Source organism: Leopardus geoffroyi, chromosome B2 (assembly GCF_018350155.1).
Source record: "Leopardus geoffroyi isolate Oge1 chromosome B2, O.geoffroyi_Oge1_pat1.0, whole genome shotgun sequence".
NCBI classification, from domain to species: Eukaryota; Metazoa; Chordata; class Mammalia; order Carnivora; family Felidae; genus Leopardus; species Leopardus geoffroyi.
In genome coordinates, this window is record NC_059332.1 from 146,811,015 (window position 1) to 146,831,253 (window position 20,239).

General features: G+C 45.0%; 1 protein-coding gene across 1 annotated transcript in view; it reads left to right on the plus strand.

The window, feature by feature from the left end:
• The window catches only part of PACRG (parkin coregulated), a 510,247-nt gene extending 494,135 nt beyond the window's left edge, over positions 1 to 16,112 (plus strand). The window contains exon 5 of the mRNA XM_045500232.1: positions 15,444 to 16,112. Within this exon, the coding sequence (XP_045356188.1) occupies positions 15,444 to 15,604 (161 nt within the window). The 3' untranslated portion in view covers positions 15,605 to 16,112. The remainder of the gene's footprint in view (positions 1 to 15,443) is intronic.
• The last annotated feature ends 4,127 nt before the right edge of the window (positions 16,113 to 20,239 follow it).

Here is a 20,239-nt window from a genome sequence, read left to right on the forward strand (position 1 = left end):
TATGTTGCTGGTAACATTATAAATTGGCATAACCTTTCCGAAAATCAATATGGTAATGCATATATATGTATACATTCACATGAATAACTACAAAATGTTCGCCGTCTTTGAAGCAGTAACCTCGCTTCTAAGAACTGGTTTGAGGCAATAACGCAAATAAAGAAAAAGAGTGTGCACACAAAGACATTTATTACATTATTATCAAAAATTGTGCGAATCGGGAAGACTTAATGTCCCTAACTCCCTAACTAGAGGAAGTCGGCTACGTAATTTACACTCCTTCAACTCCGTGGCTGTTGGGCACAAAAGTTACAATGACACAGAGCGTCTATCGATAGTGAGGAGGGTGGATGTGAGAACTTGATGGGCTCATGCTCTCTGGTGACAGCTTCTTCCAGCCTCAAGGCCTCTCCTTGCGTTTGCTCTTTGGCACAGCGCGTCCCTCCCCGGCTGCTTGTTACAAGCCGGTTTCTTCTCATCATTCAGGTCTCTACCTAAACTTCATTTTCTCAGGAAACCCTCCTGGTCACCAGCCCGGTGGTCCTAGCCCTCTCTGATCACCTATCTTCCAGTCCCTGCTCCAACTTCTCACTGTCTGAAATGCTCTTGGCCGTCAGTGGTTTGTGGACGTACCTTCCCCCTCTTCCACCAGAATGCAGACTCACGCGTTTACCAATCTCATTCACTCCTCCTCATCTGCTAGAAAGTACACAGTGGGTCTTCTTGAAATCACAGAAGTTGGAAGACGTCCTCTGAGTTTATATTAGAACCTGGTTCCTGATGTCCTCTGTGGATTGACTGCCTCATTCCTCTTCTCCCCAGACTGGGGAGTCAGTTTGCACACAGTGCTCGGAGCAGGTGGGAACAGCGTGGGATCACCAGGCAGGCTGCTCTGGGAAGCAAGGGGCCTCCACTCCACCTCTGTGACAGGCAGCCGATCTCTTCCACCGTGGGTGCTGCTGCAGGCCCCCTCCCACAGCCCCAGCCTGTAGACACGTCAGGGGCAGCCAGCCTTACCAGTCCCCCTGCAGTGGAGGCCAGCCTATGAGGAAGCAGGGCAGCCTATGGATTTGGTATCTTTCCAGAGTCTAGGAAGGTTGTCTGGCCTATGGTAGACCCCCTTGACTCCTGAAATCCCCACCACTAAAGCTACTTCTTTAAACATTTTTTTAAATGTTTATTTATTTTTTAGAGAGAGAGAGAGGAACAGAGCATGAGTGGGGAGGGGCAGAGAGAGAAGGAGACACAGAATCCCAAGCAGGTTCCAGGTTCAGAGCTGACAGCACAGAGCCCAATGCGGGGCTCGAACCCGCGAACCATGAGATCATGACCTGAGCAGAAGTGAGATGCTTTCCTGACTGAGCCACCCAGGCGCCCCTGAAGCTGCTTCTTTCAGCCAAGTGTCTCTGTAAAAACATAAACAGCCCATGGGGCGTCTAGGTGGCTCAGTCGGTTAGGCGTCCCACGTTGGCTCAGATCATGATGTCACAGTTCATTGGTTCCAGCCCCGCGTCGGGCTCTGTGCTGACCGCTCCAAGCCTGGAGCCTGCTTCGGATTCTGTGTCTCCCTCTGTCTGCCCCTCCCCTGCTCATGCTCTGTCTCTGTCTCAAAAATAAATAAACGTTAAAAAAAAAAATAAACAGCCCAGATACAAGGACCTACCATCTCATGGCAGATCTTCAAGTCCAAGAACATAGGTCTTGTCCATAGAAGCATGTAGAGGGGCAGTGTTCCTTAGTAGACAGTATTTCCAGAAGACTGAAACTAAATGGAATGATTTACTTTGAGGCTTTGGATGTGAAGGATAATAGTTCCATAGGAGGACCCCAGAGTAAAGGAGGGCAAGAAATCAGTTGAACTCTTCGTCTGGGTCTCCTCCTCAACCTCCTGGAGGTCCTTCCTTGTGCAAGCCTAACGTAGTAGTAACCATCTGGAACACAGTTTGCACATATGTGCCTGTTTGCCAGGACATTTGCCCCAGTTTGATCAGAAGCTCTGAGTCTACTTCACAAAGGTCAGGTTTGGGAGCCTGGCCAGGGACAGGAGACATGAGGTCCACCACCATCCCAAGAGACCCAGGGTCAGGCTTTGAAGCGTCTAGAAGAGGAGAGAGGGCTTTTTTGTTTTTTTTTTTTTTTTTTGGCCAAAATAGCAACCTATGCAGTGAAGGTGGTAGATGGAGGGATTTTAGCTCTAATAAGAAACAGGAGGACAAGTTTCCTCAAGCCCAAGGTCAGTGTGCTGCCTACAGGGCTAGGACCTGAGCCCAAACATTTCTCCAATTCTTCCTCCGGTTTCACTGTCTCTTCTCCAGCATACTGTTCTCTGTGTGGTCAGTAGGAAGCAAGGACACCTTCCTCTGTCTCTGTCTCTCTCTGTCTCTCTCTCCAGCTACTTGCTTGATATAAAATGGGAATTGTAACACACTGTTGTCAGTATGAATTAAGCGTCCATTAATACCTCAAAACACAAACCAAGGAAATCCACATATGCATTACTATGCAAATATTAACTCCCATAGTAATGCTACATAATTATGACCTAACTGTGTCTTGAGGCACAAGTATCAGGTTTTCATTCAAAGACAAGATCCACTTTTTCCTGTTGGCTTACTAGGACTGCATCTCACACAGTCAGCCAGCAATCCAGGGAACAGGCTAATCACGAACTGTGCTCCTGAAATGAGAAAACTCAGGACTTTGTTGAAGCAAAAGACAAATAAGTAGGACCACGGACGCAGAGCGCCATTTGCAATAACCCATCTTTTCCCCCTCAATATGCACCAGCGTATTGAAATGTACCTGGAGGACAACGGAGCTTCGGAAACTGCGGAGTGTAACCTTAAACCATAAACAGTTGGCTTAGAAAGTCGCACAACCACGTGTCTTGATGGAGACACACGCAGGGTCTGAGAAGCCAGTCTAGACTAGGACGACCACACCTGAGTAAGACCACCCCACCCCGGGGCTCTGCATTCATGGCGAGTCCAGGTGACAGTAAGGATGTGCTCTGCGTGACTTGAAGATACAGCAACTCAGGTCTGCTCCTCTTCGGAGGCTGTGAATCAACCCATTTTATAAAAGATAAAAACCTGACTCCCTGCTGTCCCATGGGCTGTCCCTCCTGTCCTACCCCAGAAAAGAGTTAAATTATAGACAGTTCACTGTTATCCGGGAGCAGGGAAGCTGACATCCTCGTGGCTGAAACTGAATCCTAGTTCAATAATTGTTGAAATGTATCAATAGCTTGTTAAATCCATAAGACCTAACATATATCCTCTCATTTTATCCTTGTACCTATCCTTACAGGTAAGTATGACACCTGTCCCAATCAGGGATTCAGTAACAGGCTGAAGGTCCCATGGAGCTGGGATGCAAAGCCATTTGTGTTCAACAAACCTGTGTGCATTTCATCGTCTGCTGGCCTCAACCCCATGGGGATTCTGCTGTTTTATTTCTCGCTGCCTTTGTCTACTTACCCCCTCTTAAAATCCTGATTCAGAGGCAAATCAGTTGTGTAGACTAAATTGAAGAATCTCAAATGATAAAAATGTAACTCGGGCAAATAAACATTTCTTTATTCAAAAATACCAAAAATCGGCATATTTCACCTATCAGCATTTCCAACAACTTCTGTTTCACTTCTCATGCAACCCCGATTTTGCTGCTATACCAGATTAAATGGCCACATTTTCATTTTTTCCCCCAAAATTTAGATACCTTTTTTTTAACTGTGTGTCCAAAACTCCGATTGGACTTTAGCAAAGCCTTGAACCTTTGTAAAAATTTTGTTAGGTAAACTCTAGTATTTTCAGATTGGGTTCTGCAACAACACACTTAGTGGCAAAGTGGATGTCTCTTGCCACATTTACCTCACCAGTGTAGAGGCTGATAAAAGTTGATAGAGCTTTGGACAATATTGCAAGGTTATTTTAAACTGAGACAGCCATAAAAGGCTCGAAGGTTTTAACTCTGTCACTTCTATGGCAGTGAAGGCTGTTCAGCCCAGCAGATCGGTCTGATTTGTTCATTTAATACATCATTTTTGCATTAACCGAGCACAATTGATGAGAAAGATTCCCACTCTGTAAAATTTCCAGCTAATGATTTGGAAATCTACTTGAATTTTGCACCTAATAATTCATTTTAGAATTTTCAAAGAGTAGATAGTTTAGGCAAGCTGAGATAAATCCCAGACAAATAGGGAAACATCTGATCTACGTGTGTTTTCATTGTAAGCACCATTAGTGAATTTATCTAATTAATTATTTTCTGCAATAGAACAGAGGCCTTTTACTAAAAGGTCTTCCACTTTGCAGACCCATGCCCTTTATAAAGCCTTTCATCTAAAACGATTTAACCAAACTTTGTTATGATGGTGATCACCAGTGTGGCCCTACATAGGCTTGAGATGTGAGTTCGTAACATAGATGAAAGTTCTAACAAAGGTAATTTGGAAAATAAAGCTCCCCGTAATTTACTGCATTTGCTGATAACATTTGTTAGAAATCTGAAATTTCTCTTTTCATTTTTGTGCCTCAATTACAAAAAAAAAAAAAATTAGAGCTGAAAATGGGTTGTATCATTAAAGTTTCTTGCTGATGGAAAACTGTAATAACAGCTGTCATTTAGGTGCATTTATAAAGATTTTCAGTAAAATTACTTCCAATAGGTTTGCCCCACTCCTGAAAGCAGCAATCAACATTTCTTTTCCAATTAAAATCACGTATTTGGTCATCTCTGGAGCCGGTCGAAAATTACCATATGGACATATAAGAAATAGTATTAAACAAAATTTAGATATTAAATGAAAATGCCATAGGAAGGCAGCATTGTCTTCATCTTGAAACAAATGTTGCTAATAAAGTGAATGGGGTAATCTGATTTTTTATTTTGAAAAAAAAGTTCTTTCAAATTTAAGGGTGATCCAAGTAAACCGCACTTTAAATCCAAGAAGACTTTGGAAAAGAGATGAACCTATCTGACTATACAGAGCCCCCATGCACTTAACCACATTTGATCAAACTTGTCCAAATTCACAGAAATGCTGTTTCCATGGATAGGAGCTTACAAGCATGTAAGTAATAAATAAAGAATAAGCATTAGGCAAATAGCACTACATTTAACATATAGTTTATTTAGAACTGAATTTGCTTATATTGTATCTGGCTTCAGTAAACCCACAAAGTAGTAATTTGTTCACTCATTCATTCCTTTTACAAATGTTCAATTTGCATTTGAGGCCAAACGAATGCAATGTATACTACAGTAGTATGATCCTGCCCTTCAAGAGGTGACAAAATGTAGGAAAACTGAGTGAACATAAAACACTTCCCAAGGGTTCCAGAGCAACATGTAAATAAGGAAGGTGGATGGATTGCTGGCTGTCACACTAGGAATTCAAAAGAAGGAAAGGCGACTCTGGAGGCAATTTCCCCGAGGAAGTAAGTCCAAAACTAGCCTTGAAGAAAGGTACCAGGAGATAGAGGGGAGCATAGTGCCATGGGGAGTTTCAAAGACATGAGTGAAACTGTGCACGCAGGGGTTAGGAAGAAATCCGGACTGAGTGGAGCAGGCAGTCTTGGTGAGAAAGAGCAAAGTATGAGGAAGAGCAGAGCACAGAGGTCCCAGATGATTGGGAACTTGACTTTGAGGCATCATACAATGTGGAGATGTTGGTTGTGATGGGGAGAGAACGTGATTAGGAAAGTTAACCTGCAGGGTAAAGGAGGAAGAGGAGGACATGAAAATGGAAAGGCAGAATAGACTACTAGCTCCAACCCAGAGGGGCCTGGGCTATTGGCAACAGACCCGCCAGGCACTACACAGAGCAAACTGAAGAAAGCAAAAGGGCGGAATCAAAGATGAAACTCATCTGAGCCCAGACTCGGGGCTTGCGAGACTCATGAAGTCAGCACTCACCTCTGGGGGGCCATCGGAGGGCCTCCACGAAGGATTAGACCCCACCGGGGACTATGCAAGAATCCTATGAAACAGTGTCCTGCAGGAACACTAGGAACCCTTGATCCTCATGGGAATGGGAACCTCAGACTTCGATCCATAACATCCTCAACATCTGTGGCTTTGAGTGGTATTTTTTGTTTGTAAGGATCTAGAAAGATTTAGAAGAGTCCTACTTTTTACCTTCTTGCCCTCTTCCTACTATCCTGCCGCTTACCGGTTTTCCTAGCACCTTTGGTCTGACGAGAGCAGGTGTCCCTCCACAGACAAGAATGACACTCTGGACAGTGGCTCTCAGGCAGCTTTTCTGTCTTGTGCACATTAAAGCCCCACCATTTCCTATCTTAGTACCTATCTTTGTTAAGCTAAAAGAAATCTGAAGAGGAGCTTTGCTTTTATGAAAAAAGGACAAAATGAAAAAAAAAAATAGCATTCAGCGCACACCCTCAGCAGCCAGAGGGGCGCCACCAGGCTCTTTCCCTGGGAGCTACACTCAGCATCAAGCCGCCCACCAGAGCTTTGAACTGTGTCTGTGAGCATCTGTGCTTTACCTCGGTGTATTTCCAGCATCCGTTAGCAAGATATATCCTAAGGTACCAGAAGAGCCTAAGAGAGATTATTTTTGGGGTCTGGGAACACTCAAAAATTCTCCCATACACATTAAAGGTAAATAGTTCTTCGCTTTCCACCATTTTGGCTTACAAAAGGTTTCTTAGAAATGCTTTCTTTTCAGATAGTGAGGGAAACCAGGAGATCATAAATGCTCCTAAAGACGGGGGTGTGGAATGTGAAATTAATCCTAGAATTTCTCCCTATTCCTCATGTATTCTGTGGCACAGAAAAAAAAGTCCTTGAAATCAGTCATCCCTGATTTTCGTCTTTCTGCGCATCTCAGTAAAGGATGTCATTATTTCAAGCACTTGTGATGAAGTAAAGATAGCATAATAATCCATATCATAAAAAGGAAGCTTAGATGAGCAGTTTGCTGCCTTGTGAAACACGAATTGATTGGTTGCACAAGTCAAATACCTCCCCCCACAGATATTTATTCCCCTGGACCCTCTCTCCCGTGGCATTCCTCCTTTATGGACTTGAGCTTCTCCTACAGTTAGAAAGGCAGAGTTTCTGCTACCTTGAACACCGCCTATGTTGACATGGGATGCTTACACCTCTCTTTCTAGATCTTCCTATCATCCTTCTTGCTGCCCTTGGGCAGACACCTGCCATAATTTCTCTTTTTCAGTATCACTTACTTTTTGTGTTATTCTGTTGACTTACTTCACCTTCCTAAGCAGAGTTTACTCCTCTATGGAGGGGAGTCAGTAAGTAGCTAGCTCATAGGGCTATTCTTTGTTTTAAGTGACATTATGTTAGTGTTACAGTCATTATTATTATTCCATAGTGAGATAGACCAGTGAGGAACCAATTTAGGACAGGGCTGGACTTGGAATTCTCCTTTTTAGAAGCACTCTGGTCATTGAATCAAGTTGGCCAACAAGAAAAGAGATACTTTCACTTCAAAAGCTTGAGGCCAATTTAATTCAATGGCCACTGAATCTGTTGTTATAATTCTGTATGGGGATAAATTGGTCGACCCACCCGTTATTTTCAGTATAACTTCCAGGTTAAAGTAGTCATTAATCAAAGATAAACCTAACCGGCCTTTTTGTACTCTTGACCAAATCACTATCCGTCGACTATATTTAAAAAATCAACCCAAACATTTGGTCTTTATTGTAAGAAGTCAAAATCTATATCAACTTATTGAAATAGCAGGATGGAATAACTTTTTGCAGTGTGTCAACAAATAATTTGAGTTTTTGACAGTGTTTTCCTCCTTCACTAGAATTATATAGCCATTGGTCCTTTCGGGTTTTCTTAGAACTTGATTTGAAAGCTGAATTTGATGCTTATGAAATTTGTGACTTACTTTGGAGAATTATGCATTTGCTTTAAGACCATCTTTTCAGTTGAAATACAGCGCATCTCTTGAAGAACCATCATTTCCAAAAGCGTGTTCCAAAGTTGTATTGTGATCTTGCAAAATGTAATGTTAGGATGGTAGGAACCAGAGATCACTCAAAGTTCAATCCCTTCGTTGTATGGGGCAGGTAACTGAGATTCAGAGATTTCAGAAGGCATCTAGTAAATTATTGAACATTGAAGCTCCTAAGTTGTTGGAAAACTATAATGCAAGTCATTTGCCTTGATATCCAGTGTTATTTTTACTATACCAGTACATTCTAATGTCATTTAGGGAAATAAATCTAATTGGCAGTTGGGAAATGGAAATTGTTTAGAAGTTTTCATTGTCTCTCTGAAGGAAAATTTTAAAATTTAATTGACAATAGGGCCAAGATCCATGATATCTTCAATTTCACAAGTGATCGGTGCCCCCATTCAGAGGATGAAAACCCTTTGTAGAGCTTTTGAAACTGTGATGGCTTAGTAGCCTCTTGCTTTAGTCACCCAGCTCCTGTGTCAAAAAGAGAGGAAGAGAGAGAGACTTCCAGCTGGGAATCGAGGTCTTGCTTCAAAGCTTTTATCTTCAGAGGAAAGAAATCTTGTGAATTTCATTAATGTCAACAAGATCTGAGAAGATTTGAAGTGTTTAAGCCCTTGGGCATCTCCAGCATGCCAAATGCTATGGTTGTTATAAGTTATTGGTTGCAAAAGCATTGCAACTTTGATTCACACCCCCCATGAATGAAGAGACTTTGGAAATAGCCATTGTACAGTCATACTTAAGGGTATGTTGAAAACCATCACTTTCCAAGAAGGTATGAAGTCAGCCAAAGAAACGGTGGCTTAAGCTTGGGTTAAACATGAAACACCCGGAATTCCGAATGGGGTGGCATATGTTATGGTTAGGAAACAAAAGACTAGTCTTCTCAAAGTACCATAGCAAAGCTAAGAAGGAAAACAAAAGAAGCATTGGTGTAGAATTCTAAAAGCAGATAACCTCAAAGCATCTCCCCAAAAGGGTCCTTCTCTTAGAATACAAAACGGAATTGAGTTATAGGGTTTTTCTTCCCCCTTCACTTTCTTCTCCATTCTCTCATCTCAAAAATGATCAGACTGGAATTCACAATGGTTTCCACTGTACTTTTCCAAACTTTATGGGAGAAAGCCCTTTTATTCCAAAATAGGCAACTGTTTCTATTAAGTAAATTGGGTCCAAGCTAACCGCAAATAAATGATATTTCTGGCAAAACAAATATTGACAATTTAAACTAGGTCTTGAAATTGAAATGTTCTTAAAAAACAGAATATATCTTAAAAAGAAAAACTCAAGAACAACACCTTCTAAACCTTTTCATAAATATTATGAGATACCTTTTAATGACATATCTTTTTTTAATGAGAGTTGTCTTTTTAATAAATCTCTTTTGGAAGCTGTTAGTTTTATTCTACTAAAGCTGACATCTGCCTAAATATCAGTAAGTGTGCCCAAAGAATTACTGTTTGGGTCATCACAATCTCCTAATTGCTAAATCCACTAAACCCAAGGGAAAAATTTGTTCAGAATCATCCAACAGAAAATCTGTGATGGTTCAGTATCATCAAGAGACACGTTACAATAATAATATTTGCAGTACGTTCTACCTGCGCATACCTGCCAAGACCTGAACCCAGGTCCCGGAGGCTCACTTTCTCCATGATGATGACGTCGCTGAAACCCAGTCTGAAGCAATGCAGCTTTTGAGCTATGACTGAAGCTGTCACCAGGCTACAGGTCCCGACAGGTAAAGCTCCCTACAGTAGGTCTTTAGAGCTCGGGAAATATTTTAGTTCAGCATTCGAGAAGCCAATAAATGCCTTTTCTGATCCAGAAAGAAATGATTTGGCTTCTCCTTTCCGCATTTTTTTTTTTTTTAAATCTCACTGTCGCTTCAGGGAGATCGTCTAGCCCCGATGGGCAAACACCGTGGGACCAGAGTTCTTGCTGCCCACTCAGTTCGCCAGCCATTCCACCTGGGGACATGCTGTGACAAACGTGCTCTCCGCAAGTCGCTCTCCATCAATGGACGCTCTCAGACTGAGAACAGCTTCGGGCCGGACTTGGCCTGGATTCATGTTCAAATACCGTGTCTGCAGAGTGCCCATGCCTGACGACACGTTAGACCCCACACACGAATGGCCAGAGAAGGGCGTAGCCAAACCATGATGCGTCAGTAGCAATTTATTTCAAAGCCCTGGTTTTAAGGCTGTCGTTTAGCCTTAGGTGCGCTGAGAGCATCGGTCTGCCTGGCTCACTGTCTGGTGTGGCCAACGGCTGCAGCGGATGTTGTGCCGTCAGGTTAATCAGCCCTTTGTCCGAGAAATGTGCTGATTCCTCCAGTTATTTAAAGAGCTGTTGTACACCCAAGGGGTAACGTGAACTGCCGTTGCTGGTGAGCGTGGGGAGTTAACGTCGTAAGTTCGGAGTCTGGACATCATTTGAATCCTGCCTCACCCTTTCCCGATCCGCTCAGGTGGTTTCTCACTGAGTTTCCCAAGCCAGTGCTTCCTTTAAGGGCGTTTGGTTCCTTGGCTTCGAAAAGCACCCACGTGGTGGGCAGTTTCAGGATGACAGGTGGATGGAGGCACCCCTCCCATGGGATCCCGCTCCTCCCTCAGGGGGCGAGGCTGCCGCTTGGGCCAGGAGATGCCCCCAAAGTCGCAGAAACGTTTCTCTTGAAATGGTGCCTGCTAATTTTCTTAGGTCGTGACCAGAAAGTGCACGTTGATTTCATAAATTATTTCCTCTGTTAGAATCACGTTAGTACTGCTTCAGGTATGTGGAATAAGCATTGTTTTATATTTCTCATGCTTCAAATAGTGCTTTCACTTCCAAATAACTCCTTTGCGTATTACAGTTCGTATAAGAGTAGCTACACATTTAAGAGTATTTACCAAAAAAAACCGTTAGAGTCAGAAAAATCCAAAATTGAATTTCACTGTGCTTGGCCCTCCCTGTGGCCATCTGTACGTCCTTTTACCACTCTCCGTGTGTCTAAGATAAGAAGTCTGGGGCGCCTGACAGATAAGGGTTCTCTCAGGACACGGGTTCCACTGACCACCCACGCAGTAAGGGACACGCCTGTGGCTTAGAGGCTTCGTGAGGTCAAGGAGCATGAGCCTGAACTTCCTTCCATGGTGGGTGCATGTGATCAAGGCATTCGACAAGAGGGGGATCAGTTAGATGACCCCAGCTGGAGGATAAGCTCTCCCAACGACAAGAGCCCCTTTTTCCTGTATTGGATTACCTGCCGTGCCTAGCAGATGTCTGCATCAAGTGGAGATGTGTCTCACGTCATGTCCCTTTGAGGCGGCCCTTGGTGACCGGGTGTTACGCTAGTGACCTCACGGACACAAGCTGAGCTCCTCACCAGGAGGATGCTGTCGTCCAGATGCAAGGCTGGGATATACACATCCCACTCCTGACCAATACGGCACCTGGAAAGAGCAAGCACCCAGGGAAGGACAGTTTAAAGAGGGCTGTATAGAAAGAAAGTGTGCATGTGATGACACATATTGCCTACGTCATCAGCAATTGCGGCATTCAGAATCGTAAATGCACTTACAATAGTCCCTAACCGGGCACAACTTTCAAGCCCTACCTGCGTGCCTCCTGCATGAAAGCATCCCCAAGAAGAGAAACAATACCCTTGTGCGACTCTGCTTGCATAGTATCCCTCTAGAAAAGTGGTGTGGCTGAAACCGCCACTTATAGTCCTATTTGTTTGGTTATAAATAAAACATCTCTCTTCCCTCACCAAAGTGTCTTTCCAGCTGCTGGACATAAAACAGATTCCAAGCTTCCTAAATTGAAATGTCATCCTCCTAATCAGAACTGACGATTGTAAATAACCATCTGGTTTTTTTGTGTGTGTGTGTGTGTTTTTTTTGAGTGCCCTAGTCTCACAAGCGTACTTTCTGGCGGCATCATGTGTATTTAAAGTGGTGAGCTCCAGGTCAGATTCTCAAAGAAAGTGGCAATACAGCTGTTTGGAAAAGGAGACCACATTGCTCGCCTGCTTCTCAGCATGGTTTGACACTAACCCATGCCCTGTCATCCTTGCAGCATGCAAAATAAGGGAATGTGTTCCTTCTGGGGCTTTTTTCTGCCCCAGTGATATACATTCTGCAACCACTAAACATGCCCAGTCCAAGTCACTTTCTGAGTAAGCAACTTCCATTGTGTTCTGTTCTCTTTATCATTTGGGCTTCTACACTGCTGAGAAACAAAAAAGCTACATAGTTTTACTTACTCCTACAGTTAAATATTTTTTAAAAAAGCAAGAATAGGTTATTATTGAAATGAAGTGTGGTTGTCAACTGTAGCCTTCTGGAAGTCAGTGGGAAAAACAGGGTGTGTTAAGCTTTCCTTTGTGTGCAGACTTTCCAAACCCCCCTCTGCCTCCAGTGGGAAAATATGTCTGTCCCGTGATCTATTCAGTTCTTGACCTTTGGACTAATATGCCAACAAAAGGCACCATTTATTAGTGATTAATTTACGTATTTCTGCCATACGAAACTGGATCAAGGCTGTCACTGCTCAGCGCCATCACCAGTTATCGTTGCCCTGTGCCCTCCAGGGGTTTGTGCTATGGGCTCGTCTGTTCTATGCAAGTGTGGGCCATGCCACCTTCTCCCTAGGTCCACCTCTTCCAGGACCGGGAGTGCCTATCAGGAAGAGGCACATTCTCCCCCATTCCGGATGGAATCCTGGGAAGCTGAAGTTGTTCCTGAAAGATGCATTCTCTGATATCGATCTCCCTTGTTACCCGTTATCTGTCTCTGTCCTTCCCCTCCTGCCCCTTCTTCTGACTCCCTTGTCCTGTCTTCTTTTGGAGTTTGTTCCTTAAGATCTATTCTTCACACCTGTAACAAATATCAACGACCTCCCCGTTCCCCCGCCCCCCACAACACACAAACACACACACAAGCTTCCTTCTTCTCTTTTAATTCAACCCAAAGATCTTCTGCTCTTGGAAAGTTCCCCCAAGTGGATTGATAACCACGCTGTCCTCTCTAGTGGGCAATCCTGACTGCAACTCTCTCTTCTCCCTTCACCATGTAAATCTAAAGAAAAAAAAAAAAAGACCATTTAGTTTAAGTGTGTGTTTGTCTACATTTTTGTTTCTAAAAAGTTTATCTTTCGGGGCGCCTGGGTGGCTCAGTCGGTTGAGCGTCCAGCTTCGGCTCAGGTCATGATCTCACGGTCTGTGGGTTCGAACCCCGCATCGGGCTCTGTACTGACAGCTTGGAGCCTGGAGCCTGCTTCAGATTCTGTGTCTCCCTCTCTCTCTGCCCCTCCCCCGCTCATGCTCTGTGTCTCTCTCTGTCAAAAATAAATAAACATTAAAAAAAAATTTTAAAGTTTATCTTTCGCTTAAAAGAAATAGGGTAAAAATCTTTTTTCAAACATCTAATCTCTTGTTTGTTCCACAATAACTCTTTGCTATTTGGTTATTTTGGATGATCAACTACCCTGTGCCTCAAACTTTAGCTTAAATTGAGCTTACCGTGTGATCATAGAAATGCTTCCATCATGAGCAAGAAAACCCCACATAATTATAATGGCTTGGTGTTGTAAGGTCATTTGCTAAGAAAAATTGATATACACTATAGCTGTGTGACCGTAATCTCTCTCTCTCTCTCTGAAAATTACTAATATTTCTGCCTGCCTTCACCCTCACTAAAAGAAACTCATCAGGAGAGCAATTCATTTTCCCTATGCTATCGAAGATGGTGATATTTCTCTAATAAGTTTCTGGAAAAATCAAGGAAAAGAACTGCTTATCTCTGCTACGTGGGATTGTGACTGTTACTTTTAATACTGACCTGAACCACTACTCAGTCTTTTCTTAAATGTCCAGAGTATCTGGGGAAGAAGTTTGAAATACCATGTTCCCCTCTATGATTTTCACATTCGAGCAAGATCAACATTTTGGAGCCATACTTGAAATGCGGATAGAATAAGGACTTTCATCTGGTGTAGTGCACATTTTCAGGTTGCAGCTCCCCGCCCCCTGCCCCATGTGGCCACCGCCTGAGCTCACAGCCCGTTCGCTGCACCTCACTTCAGCAGAGGTGACACGGGGTCCTGTCAGCAACTGGGCAGAGCCATGGTACCACCGTGGTCACTGGGAGAGCAAATGTGGTTGAGGCCCTTGGAAATCTGTGAGCAGAGTACAAACCGAATGCGTGTCAAGACGGCTGTTAGGGGGCTGCTGGGTGGCTCAGCTGGTTGAGCGTCCGACTCTTGATTTTGGCTCAGGCCACGATCTCACGGTTCGTGGGTTCAAGTCCCACATCGGGCTCTCTGCTGACAGTGGGGAGCCTGCCTGGGATTCTCTCTCCTCTCTCTCTGCCCCACCCCCACTTGCTCTCTCTCTCTCTCTCTCTGTCTAAAATAAATAAACTTAAAAAAGAAAAGATGCTCCTGGGGAGAACCTCACGGAGTTTCTATACTCTGCCTTGAAGCCAAGGGTCTCCGTTTTAGTCAGACTCCCGCACATCTGGGTCATTCCTGCAGCCAGGTTACGCACGATCACATACTCCTCCTCCAAATGCTTTGGGATGGGGTTTGCGGACCCAGGTTCCCGAGGCTGCCGAAGGCCAGTGCTGGCACTTCCTTCCCTCGCCGAGCCAGAGAGGCAGCTGCGGGGGTCACTTCAAGCCTTGGCCTTGGCCGTGTCCTCCAGGCACCAGGTCCTCCGCCTGGACAGCGACACGCAGTCCCTGGGAAACGGTAACTAATAGCCGTTGTACAAATGTTGGGCAAAAAGCAAGAGCAGACGGTGCTCAACAGCAGCAAAGACAAGGGTCGAGCTCAGCCTCTCCTGCCAGAGTACATCCACTTAACCCACAGCAGGCCAGCCCCCTCACCTGACCACAGACAGTTCACTCTAGTTTTTGTTTTCAATGTTTTTAATTTTTGAGACAGACGGTGATAAAGTGTGAATGGGGCAGCGGCAGAGAGAGAGAGAGGGAGACACAGAATTCGAAGCAGGCTCCAGGCTCCGAGCTGTCAGCACAGACCCCGACGCGGGGCTTGAACCCACGAACGGCGAGATCGTGACCGGAGCCGAAGTGGGATGCTTAACCGACTGAGCCGCCCAGGCACCCCCAGACTGTTCCCTTGAAATATGCCATGTTGTGGCTTTGAAGAATTCACTGTCCGAGAGAATACTCTGGAAGAGTCAGCTTTGAGATTTGTGATCTGTAGTGTAATGGTGATTACACCACTTCTGTTGATTCTGTTACTCCTTTAGTTTCAATGGCTTTTCATCAGCTGCGATCTAGGACCTCGTATTTTTATAGATTTGTCACTCACTACCCCTAAAACTCTACAAGATCACATTAAAAAAAAAACATGTTAAATGCTTGCATCTCCTAACAAGCATGCAGAGAAAATGCCTAGAGCGACGTGTAGGGTTTTGGGGGGGGAAACTGCAGAATAACGGGCCTCTTTGTGTGTTTGCATGAACCAGTTAACTCAGGAGACGGCATCGACTACAGCCAGCAGAAGAGGGAGAACATCGGTGACCTGATCCAGGAGACGCTGGAGGTCCTGGAGCGCTACGGAGGAGAAGACGCCTTCATCAACATCAAGTACATGGTCCCCACCTACGAGTCGTGCTTGCTGAACTAGAGGCAGGAACAGCTGGGATGGGGGAGGGCTTGCCTTAGTGCCCAGATCATCTGTCTCTGCTGCTTTTAGCATCTCATTACTTGTGACTTCCACAGCTTTCTTTTCTACAGCTGCTAAAATAGTGGCTCATGGGCCGTTGGACCATTAGCCCCATTGAGAGCAAAGTTTTCCAATACATAAATAGTGCCTGTTTCTTAGATTACAATAGCGTACTGTGCTTATTTGTTCTAAGAGAAGAATTGCTTCTTTATACAACTCGGACAGAAGCAGGAGTCCGAGTCAAACCTTCAGTTGTATAGACAATAAAACTATAATTTTCATGCGCAGTTCAGCGATAGCTGTTATGTGTCTGCTTGCCCTGAGGCTGATGTCAGAGGTTGTAAGGGGAGGACTGATGCCGCCCGCCTAATAGGTGTTTGTCGTGGCCGAGCAGCACCTCTCCGGCAGCTGTGCGGAACAATGTTCTCCGACATTCAATAAAACCATCGAGTCTGTTTCAATTGAGCAAGGACAGTCCTGCGGGCCCGTTGTGAACCTCAGCTACAAACGTAGTTAACGCTTCGAGCCCCGTGGTCGTCTGGGCTTTGCGGGGCTTTCCGGTGTATGCTGGGGTGGGGCTGGGGGTGCGGCTGGGGTGGGGGTGGGAAGGGCGGCGGGCAGGGTGACGCATGAAAGGCAGCGGCAAACGTGGTCAAACAACGCTCCTGTGAATCCTTGTCCCCCCCACGCGATGACACATCTCAGGACCTGGTGGTTCACTGACAAGATGTCACCCAGCCGCTTGTCCGGGGCTTTGGTCATTTCTGAAGATGACCTGTACGCATCTGAATGATTCCTTGGCAATTTCTCCTTTCCTCCGCCTCCTCTCGCCAGGTGGATGTGTTCTCATAGCACCGCTCTGATCGCAGCGTTTAGGAATTTCATTGAACCCCCCCACCACCCCGCAAAAAAAAAAAAAAAAAAAAAAAAAGACAAAGAACATGTACTTTTTCACTCAACTGAGAGAGAAAAAAAGTGCCCGAAGAGAAACCCAACTGTAGGGCACTCAGCCCTGACAATGGCTTTTCAGGCACGCAGGCCCTGAGCTCGGGGCGTTTGAAACCCAGCCCAGAAAAGTTCTTAAAGACGGAGCCCTGACTTTGCACACCTGAGCAACGCTGCAGCACCCAGACAGGCATGGCCTGAAGTATCTCATTCTGCACCAAAGTGAAGAGACGGAACGTGTTCCCCTGTGCACCGAGCGCTGGCCCTGAGACTGTCGTCACTAATTATTTAAGATGCAAGTTTCCAAAGGCAAGCACCAAATTTGAAAACGGGTTCCTTTTTCATCTTCCCCGATGACTGGCTCAGCACACCGAATCCAGACTCTAACTAGCTACCACCTAGTTGCCATAAGCACTTTTTAGGATCAATGCAGAGGCATGACTGTGTCAAGCAAATGGGCGTTCACCTGTCATATTTGGAAAAGACATGGCTAGAGACGTTGACAAGTTGAGGCAGGCCTTGCTTCAAACTGTAGCGTTCAGTTGCACCCATGAGCTCTTGTCCTGGCATCAGTGATATATCTGAAGGGACACCAAAATCAGAAAGATGGCTTACTGGTGCCTTTGAAAGGTCCTACCAGAATCCCCTGCATTATTTCGTTACAAGACAGAAGCGAGGCTGGCCTCTCATAGAAACAGGCCTGGCCTCTAGGTCTGGGTCGTGTTCATGAAAACTACCTGGCGTGGGGAGGAAGAAGAACCCCCCGCATTGTCCCAGGAGCCCCAGCTCGGAACTTGGCTTGGAACTGAAACAGCAGGGTTCGTTTTCCAGCTGTCACTGACTAGTTATGCTGCCTTGGGCAAGTTATTTAACCTCCCTGAGCCTCAGATTTCCTCAGCTGTGAAGTAGCGATTACTCCTACCTGGAGGAATGTCGTAAGGACCGGAGGTGGCCGGTGTGAAGGGCTCGTATAGTTTCTCATACCTTTGGCCTTTATTTCAAAGAGAAACATCATATGAGTAATGACTGGTTTTTCCCCCAGCAAAGTAATATGTATTTGGAAAATCTCCAGACAATACAGTATTTCATCCAAGGCGATGATGAGTTCTTTGTTATTAGGAGATAATTTTGCAGAAAACCAAAACAATTACATAAATAGCACCATGTTCGCCGGAGAATTCTTTTTTTTTTTTTTTTTTTTAATTTTTTTTTAACGTTTATTTATTTTTGAGACAGAGACAGAGCATGAACGGGGGAGGGTCACAGAGAGAGGGAGACACAGAATCTGAAACAGGCTCCAGGCTCTGAGCTGTCAGCACAGAGCCCGACGTGGGGCTCGAACTCACAAACCCATGAGATCATGACCTGAGCCGAAGTCAGACGCTTAACCGACCGAGCCACCCAGGTCCCCCTACATTGTTTTACCGGTATGGAAATAAGAATGGCCTGCTTTTTGAGTTCTACCCTAAGCTGGTCTTCGACTTCTCCCAAATAATTTCTGATTAACTCGAAAGAGAAGGGGAAAATGTCAACAGGTTTCAGACCTTTGATGGGACAGTGGCTTCTTTCACCTGATACATTTTTACACTGAAACCTCCTTTTAAAGACATCTGAGGGAAGGCAGTGATGAAAAAGTTTGTTTGCGATTGTGTTATTTTTATTGGAAGACACATGCAAGTGTCATGGTTAGTGGAGGGAAGCATCAGCCAGGCCCTGAATGTAAGAGTCAAGATTGGGGTGGAAACTCTGAGCTTGATATTCAGGAGATTTAGAGCCCAGAGCAAGTCGCTTAAACCTGATTTCATCAGGGCACCTGGGTGGCTCAGTTAAGCGTCCGACTTAAGGTCACGATCTCACAGTTCGTGGGTTTGATCCCTGCATCGGGCTCTGTGCTGACAGCTCAGAGCCTGGAGCCAGCTTTAGATTCTGTGTCTCCCTCTCTCTGCCCCTCCTCCGCTCACACGCTGTCTCTCTCTCTCTCTCTCTCTCTCTGTCAAAAACAAATAAGCATTAAACAAAAAATCCGATTTCATCACTTGTAACAGTCTGCTTTCCAGGGTCAGTGCAAGGACCAGATCATCGATGCAGGGGCACAGTGACAAGAGCACAGGGGTTGGAACCTGGTAGGTCTGGATTTGAAGTCTCTTTCCACCGAGTAGCTGCCTTGTGGCTTTGGGGAAATTATAGAAACGCTCTAAAACTCAAACTCCTTGTCCCAGAGCAGGCTCTGTCATGTCTTCTCTGCAGGTTTGTTACAAGCATCACATGACAAATGCATGTGGTGAGTTCACCAGGGTGCCCAGTGGGGGCAAAGGGGTCCTGGGAGGATTTTCCTGGGAAAGCAGCTAGCCCAGTGCCGGCCACGACGTAGGTGTTCAACCCACGTGGGATGCGCAGGCGGGCAGTTCCCACCACGTCTAACGAGGTCCCCATCGGCGGGGGGGATGGGCTCCGGCCGCCTCACAGGCGCGGGTCTTGGGTTAACACAGAACTTGGTGATGTGAGGAGAACATGAGGGTTTCCTCCAACCCACCCACCCTCCCAGGAGTCTCCTTGGAAGGTGAGCCCTCACCTGCAAGAATGGCTTCCCTTTCCCCGCACACTGGAACATAATTTTTATGGCCCAACTAACTATATCTGCACAATGTCAGGCAGAAACACAAAGTTCAAAAGTTCTGCGAAATGGCTGCGCACTTGGAGAATAGGATTTCAAAACTGGGTTTACTTACGTGAGGTCTCCAGAGAAGTTTCGGTAACGGTTGTGGGACATCTCAGGGCACTGTGTTTTAGAGGAGCGAAAATGAAGTCGTTCTAATTCTATTTCAATACCCACCGCATCTCTTACTTCTTTTGGCTACTTTGAGATGTTTATCGCTAGCCCTTGGCAAACAGAGTCTGGGAGTCCCAAGATTGATATGATTTTAAAGAAGTCATAATACCTTGGGAAATACTCCATGAACAGTTTTCTAAATTTAAATCTCTACCCTCTGATAGGATTTTATATGGAGTCAGAAAATCTGAAATGTTTTTTAAACAATAGTCTCCACGAAAGCATCAACCAAAGTTCGTCCAAAATGGGACGCTTCCAGATACAAACTGAAAATGACCGAGGTCTCACTGACACCAAGATAACTCACATTTGCTACTTAAATATTTGGGGCCCCTCAATAAAGCAATCATTTTGGATGATTTACACATGTTATTAGTAGTATTCTCCCATAGTCTTACTAAACTTTGCTGTAACAATAGGACTTTGGTTGCTTTAAGTAATCCCAGCCATTTAGAAATGGAAACGATTTCCTGCTTTTTCATCGAGCAATTAACACTGAACACAGAAGCTCAGTGAAAGTCAATGTCAATAAGGAGTAGATAGAATCATGCCTTGGGGCAGGCTGGGAACCGGAGTTTCCACTCGCATAGACCCTTGATGTTCTCTCTGTGAAATCAGAGTTGCTGTCTACATTTCGTATAGATTCTGAGTGTTCAAATATTCTGAGAAGGAAGAGTAGGATATCTTTGTCCTGTGCCGATTTTTTCAAATAAATCTTTTGATCTCGGATAAATAAATAAAATACATACGTACATACTCGGGGTCTAGGAGGACCTCTGCACCCACACAGCCAGGAGATGAGCATGCTCCCAGCCAGCCCG